Source organism: Ambystoma mexicanum, chromosome 3q, assembly GCF_040938575.1.
Source record: "Ambystoma mexicanum isolate Mex_15411 chromosome 3q, UKY_AmexF1_1, whole genome shotgun sequence".
Lineage (NCBI taxonomy): Eukaryota > Metazoa > Chordata > Amphibia > Caudata > Ambystomatidae > Ambystoma > Ambystoma mexicanum.
The window spans coordinates 1,006,914,989-1,006,922,143 of record NC_090926.1 but is presented as its reverse complement, the minus strand read 5'-3'; the positions used below and the strand labels follow the sequence as shown (position 1 = coordinate 1,006,922,143).

The 7,155-nt window shown below is 48.0% G+C and overlaps 1 protein-coding gene across 4 annotated transcripts in view; it reads right to left on the bottom strand.

Annotated features, from left to right (window-relative positions):
* Window positions 1-737: 737 nt before the first annotated feature.
* AATK (apoptosis associated tyrosine kinase) overlaps window positions 738-7,155 on the bottom strand; it is a 618,216-nt gene continuing 611,798 nt past the window's right edge. For all 4 annotated transcript variants that reach the window (XM_069655173.1, XM_069655172.1, XM_069655174.1 and 1 more), the window contains one exon: window positions 738-2,969. In XM_069655173.1, coding sequence (XP_069511274.1) covers window positions 2,941-2,969 — 29 coding nt within the window. In that variant the 3' untranslated portion in view covers window positions 738-2,940. The remainder of the gene's footprint in view (window positions 2,970-7,155) is intronic.

Sequence of the window (7,155 nt, the reverse complement as noted above, 5' to 3'; positions counted from 1 at the left end):
AGCAAGCCATGGCTTGTCCTTTTTGTTGGTTGACAGTGGCTCGAAGTATGATACTGTATCCTGCTTGGTTTTCCCCATCTCCTGAAAGAATTAACCTTACGGTTCAACTTGGCTACCAAATGTCAACAAACCCAGCTTGGAGTTTAACCATTTCCTCCCATTAATAAAACTAGCTGACTACCCAGATGAGCAGGGAGCACATCTCTCCATTCAGAATATGTGGTGGTGGCTACCATTCCAGTACCAGTTAAGTCTGGACCCCAGGGTACGATGGAGTTGCCACAAGTACAAAGGGAGGTACCACAAAGACATAAATATACCCCCATAAGAATATAAAGCGATCAGAAAGTTAACTAGAGGTCGCACCCGAACACACACAAAAATGAACTATTACAAGAGATACAAAAAATATGAGAACAGTAATACCTCAAACTGACTTAAGGAGACAGCACAGCAAAAAGAGATCCAGTAAATGGAAAGACAATGCAAAGGCATAAGGAGCAACTAGCATAGCAAATCATGACCCCAGAGCACACAGTTAATCAAGAAAGGCATAGGGAGAAACCAGAAAGGTCAGGGCAAGTTAATTTTAAGGACAAAGAGAGCTACATGCCCCACGGCACAGTGACACCTGGATACGCAAGGAACTTGCTGCCGATCAGTCATAAAGATATGGACATCAACAGTGGAATGTAGAGGACCCCATGGAGCTGTATCAGACACCTCTCGGTCAATGGTTCCTTCAGTCTCTCCTCTTTAATTGCAGTTATTCGAAGCCTTGCATTGACACCATCACAAATAAAATTAACAAAAATAGCATTAAAAAGAAGTCAAATAAAAAATAAAACCTCAGTGCCTCGTACTGTTTACATCTCTTTGGCAACAATAACTTATATCGTCTCTTTTCATTAAATGTAGTTGATATAGTAGCATTTCTTTAATTTTTACAAAAATAGTACAGATTGCAGTGAAACTGCTTTGCTACACTAGTTAGACGAGGTTAACTTGCAAAAGGTAGAACATCTACTACTAATTACTAAAGATCTTCGGTTTTCTCTACGCACTACAACGCTTGGCAATTTCGGGAGATGGGTGTGTGGAGGGAAGGGCGATGTGTCCTCATAGAGCCTCGTCTGCAACCTTAGACTCCCAAGATGTCTTGGACTGTATCCCCCATGATCACTAACAATGAACTCTGATGGCTGATGCTGATGGTAGTTGTAGAGCAACACATCGGGACTGCCAAAGGTTGCAGACCCCTGTCCCAGAGGAACTCTGATATTAGTTTCAGAACAAAAGGAAAAGCCGCAAACGGATGTGGGCTCATCGCGACAAGCGCTACCTTGCCAGCTCTCCAAATCCTGCCCCGGGGCTTTCCATGTATCGCCAGGGTATTTAAATCCTTCATCTGCTGGTCTTCAAACAGAGTCTACTGGCGTTAAGGAGAATGTCTCCTGAATGAACCGCAGTCCCATCAAACACCAAACAATCATGACATTCCCGTTCTGTTGAAGCCAGTAGCATTCACCTTTATCTGGGGAAAAGATGTCAGGGGCCAAGGCAATGCTTAACCATGAAAGGACGATCACTGATCTGAACCAGGGCTAGGTTGCGTACTGGCTGGTCAAGACATGAATCTACGTTCCAAGGGGATGGCTGTTTCGCAGTAATACTCACACAAGTAACGATTACTTCTGGCCTAGTGCCAACATAGGAAAGGCAGTCCACCTTGGCTATCACCACATTTAGCTATGCCTTCCTTGTGCACCTCTTCCATGCACATGTTGAGTGTTGTGGGGCTTGGCGTGTATGCCTTCAATACTGTGAAGAAATGCACCCATTCATGCGTGGCGTGAAAAGCGCAAATATCCTTCAATAGAGGAGCAGAGCTGCAGAGGATTTCAATGTTCCAGTGAATGTAAGGATATCATTTTTAAATAAATGACGCAATGTAGAGGGCAGGTTTGAAGGGAGATGATATGTCCTATACATAGTGGATGCTTCCTCGCAATGTCCTGTAACAATCAGCATTTGATACATCCATCGTCTACGGGTCGAGAGCAGAGATGCTGCGCTAGACCAAGGATGCGCCACTACCAGTGCGCTGTCCATGCGCAGATTCTGCGCAGTCCATTTGCAAGATACAGAGGTTTCAAAAAACCATACAGCACTTCAAAAGTCTGCCAAATTGCTTGGCGGTTATAACACTGCTGATGTGAATATGTCTTGACTCTTACCCGTCTCTACACTTGTTCTTCACTCCACTGTGGTGGGGTAACCGTACTTGGCATTACCCCTGGTGGAATGCAACAAAAACAAACAAATCTTGCGCAGATCACGGTACGAGGATTTAAAAATAAATAAAAACACTTTAAAAACAAATTGTGGGATGATAACTGAAAGGGGGGGGGGAGGGTTAAGAAAGTCATGTCCCGTCTTAGCGTGCAGATGACTAAACATTGCCGAGCTGCAAACGGGATGGCTTAACCCCTCGCCCCCCTCAACAAAGTGCTGGTGTGCAAAGCTTGTGTTCACTTCCCAGGAACCCCACGGCAAGGGCTCAGGGGTCCACAGGTGGGAGTGCACCACATCCGCAGGGGAAAATATGGCACCACAGTCCACGAAGAGCGTGCAATGTGGGTCCAATCTGAGCTCCACCTGCCCAGTGTTTGACCTGCCACTGCACGAGGTAGGTGGACTTGGGAAGTGCCTCTTCCATAGCAGCAAATCAAATGCCCCGCCAATAAAATCTTCCTTAAAAATATATATTTATGTTCATATGTCTGTGTAGCGTGGCACCAGGGGTCTGTCAAGCGTCCTGAGGCTCCTAGGATTCAGAGCAATCCAAATCCCCAGTCATCATCCGACCAATGTCTGATCAGTTCTGCAATCAAGGAGACCAATAGAGGGGTCCAATGGCCCACGTGGGCGGCAGGATCTTCACTCCCTCTCCCCATCCTCACTGCTACCTAGAAGCCAAAGGGGAGAGAGAGAGAGAGAGAGAGAGAGAGAGAGAGAGAAAAGCACAGTGTTAGCAAAGTCTAAAATGATCTCTGCTTGAGTCGCTATATGTGTGCTTATATAAGACAGCATGCCATAATGTAGCTGGGGGTGATGGAAACCACAGAAATGACAATCACTTAGATATTTTAAGGAGACATTACTGACTTACACTGCACTTAATAAAATATTGATTGCTACACCTTGCTGTTTCCTTGCACCTAATATTGATTCTAGGTCCCTCCCCGATTGATGCACCTTGTCGCTTTTTGCACCAAACACTGTGGCTTCGGCCGCTCTACACACTTAGAATTGGCTTACTTACCCACGCAGGATAGATCCTGTGCCCTCCCTGGCACTTTACATAGCACATCTTTTCAAGAGGACCTTAACACAGTTAAGAGTGCCCTATCTACCACTATCAACAGAAACTACAAATGGCCACTGTACTTGCCAACCCACTCAATGTTCCCCCAACTCACTTCCTACCCAAGTCACCTCCCTTTTTACCCGCTAAAAGGTTGTACTTGTACTCCGCTAAAAGGTCCACCTCTGCACCTCGTGCACCCGATGAAACTGCAATGCATTCTGATCCCTATGCACCCTCCAGCAAGTCTCTGACCCTCACTGAGACACTCACTGCACCTCGTAAGGGACAAACCAGTATGCATGCCGCCAATCCCATTACCCCCACTCATGCCGACTCACATGCCACACCATCTGTGTCTGCTACTGACAAAGCCACCTCTTCTCCCCTTGCTTCAGACATGAAACATTGTGATATGTCTCCCATACACAATGGAAATATCCCTGACACCATAAGGCCCTCAAACACCAATGCAAAACGCAATCCAACGAGCTGCCCACTCAACAAAAGACCACTAGAAACAACCCCTCGAAGGCCTCCACCCTGCCGCACCCCACCAAACCTGGCACAGCACAAACCCCTCCACTGAGCTGCGCCCTCATTAATGCCCGGTCGCTCCCAGCCCACGCTTTGGACATACATGATCTCATCACCAGCCACAATCTAGACAGCCTTAATCAGTGAAACCTGGCTCCACGAAGCTTCCGGCGCAGCTCTAGCCCTTGCCATTCCTCCCGGCTACACGACATTCAGGCATGACCACCCACACCTAAAAGGAGGCGGGGTGGCACTCATAGCTAGAGAATCCATCCCACTTAGAAAGGTGGACAGTGAGATAGGCAACCCCAGTGACCACTTGCTCTTCAAGCTAAGCCCATCCCCCAACTGTACCATTTCTTCCACGTGGTCTACTGCCCCCAGGACCCACCACCAACTTCCAGGCCTCCTTACTGCACATCCTAACCGACAACCTAAAAAGAACCACCAAAGCCATTCTCTTAGGAGACATCAATCTTGGCCTAAATGACCTAAATGACTACTCAGCTAAATCCATAGGTAAGGCTTTGGCAACTCTAGAGTTCAAACAAGCCATCACAAATCCCACCCACACTAAAGGTCGCACCTTTGACTGGATAGCACGCCACAACTGCCACCTCACTATCAACTCTAACTCCCTCCTTCCTTGGGCAGACCACCACATAATTCACTTTGTTTTGTTCAATATTAAGGCTACTCCCCAGCCAGAGTTTCCCCTTCACCCAGCAATCACAAGGTGCCCCCGTTTGCTTACTAAAGAAAGGCTCCTACCCTATCAGTGCCTGCGCTCAAGCCCCCATTCTCCAATCACCCTGCATCTCTAGCACACACATTCTACATCATCATTACCCAAGCAGTAGACTCCATTGCCCCTCTCATTCAAGGAAAGCTCAAGGTACTAAGTACTCCAACGCCTGGAACACCCCCGAACTCCTGGCTCTACGCACAATGAAAAGGGAAGCTCTCTCGATGTGGAAAGCCAAAACGAGCGACACCACAAAACTAGAGTTCAACAAAATAGCTAAAGAATACAAAATTGCCATCATTAAAGCCAAAGTCACTTCCTTTAACACTAGAATAGCCAATGCCAAGTCTCACACTAAAGAGATCTTCTCAATATTCAGAGAGTTAGAATCCCCATTTGCCCCCCCCCCCACAATCCTTTGCCAATGACGAAGCCTGGTGCAACAGCATCCAATCGGCCATGCTGGGCAAACTCGACACCCTTCAGAACAAAATCCGAGCTCACCAACAATCTCTGAACCACCAAACCTCTGAACCAAAAAATCCCACAAACCTCAACTGGAGTGAATCACCCCTCTTCTCCTTTCAGGAAGGAACTGAAAAGGAAGTCATTGATCTTCTTAATTCCATCAAACCACCTAACTGCAAAGGGGACATCTACCCCGACCATCTCAAAGAATGCGCATCTACTCTTGCCCCCTTTCTCACCGCATTCATCAACACCTTTTTCACCATGGGGCATGTTCGAACCAGTCTTAAGGAAGCCTGGGTACGCCCACTCCTAAAGAAACCCTTGCTTGACCCAATTAACCCAGAGAATTACAGGCCCATCACCACAGTTCCATTTCGTCTAAAGATCTTGGACAAAGCAGCATATTTCCAAGTACATAAGTTCCTAGAATCTAATAATCTTCTTGGTCTCCGCCAGTCTGGCTTCTGCACATGCCACGGGACCAAAATAGTCCTGTTAGACCTCAAAAATCAAAAGGATGACAGAGATGCGGGCAAACTAGCCCTCCTCCTCATCGATTAGAGGCTGACCGGCCCCCGCAGGGGGCCCTAGAGGGACAGCCAACATAGCGGGCTGTCCCTTCTGGCCACCCCCTTCCGGTCGCTGGTCAAGTCTCTCTCATCTTCCTCTCCACCTCTGAAGGGGAAGAGGCATTTCCAGGTGGACCTGGCTTCCGGTCAGGTCCCCTGCGGACACTTATAAGGGCGGGAGCTGCTGCCCATCAGTCTCTTTGCCCAGCAGCTCCCGCCCAGTGTGCATCGATCGGTTGTCGCAGCAGTTGTGGTAAGTATCGGGGGGAGGGGAGAAGGGTCTGCTCGCTGGCCGCCGCGCCAGCTTGAGCGGACCCGAGGAATACAAAAACGACCACGTGGGCTGAAAAACGACCACGTGGGCTGAGCGTATGTAACTTACCGAGCCCTGGTTATTGAAAACGAATGATATTTGTATATGAGTAGCAAGGTGAAATTACGGCGTGCCGCGGGTAGGTACCGGGGCCGTCTTGTCGCAGGGGTTTAATATGTAATGTGGACTGCATGCTCCAGTTAGTACAGACAACAATGGCCCAACCGATAAGTGCGGGGTCTTGGCATGCTGGAGACCGGGGTTCGAATCTAAGGTGATTTGTGATAAGTGCGGTTTAAATGTGAAATTTGTATTATTATGGGCGCCATGCGTGTGTACTAATAAGTTGTTTTGACATGCTTATGCGGTCACCGTGTAGCGGTTGTTTGTAACGGGGGATGTTTTTATTTTTAATGGCCGCCGTGCGCGGTTATGTAGTCAAAGCCCGGAGTCATAGGCTAATTGCATGTTTTGTTGCTAGTTTGTATCGGCCGAGCGCAGTCGCTAGTGACTCAAGTGGTAAGTGCTTGGTCTTTGAATGCTAGCGACCTAAGTTCTAATGCGTGGTCTGGGAATGTTGTTAGAAGGCTGGGATTCGGATAGTACGGCCGCCGTGCCGCATGCTTGTATAACGGCCGTCGTGCCGCATGTAATACAAATGAGGGGTTTCGGCAGGCGCATCTTTATATGGTGTGCCCCAAGTACCCACAGATGGGAGTTTGGGCCGTGTTTTGTTTATATTGGGCCGCCGTGCTTCGGTTACGGCCTCGGTTAAGGTAGAATCATCTATGCTGATCTGTTTTTCCTCCCACTGAGCCAAGTTAGCTCAAATATAGAGCTGCAGGTCTCCCATGCAGGAAGACCCGGGTTCGCGGCCGGCCAGCGCATGTTTATTTGTATATTTTGAAAATGGCGGCAGTGCCGTTAACACAGTCACTTCGCTTGGGCGTTAATGTTGGAAACATGAATTAAAATGCGAAAGCTCACGCATCCCGTCACATAATGGGGAATAATTTAAAGGTGCCCAGATACCGCAGGGTTTTTTAGCGGGGATGGTTGCACGGTCAGCGCTTGGTACCTGTGGGTTTATAGCGCTATATCAGTGCCTAATTATCAAATGTTAGGGGTTATAGCAGCGGGAGATTCTGGCGCA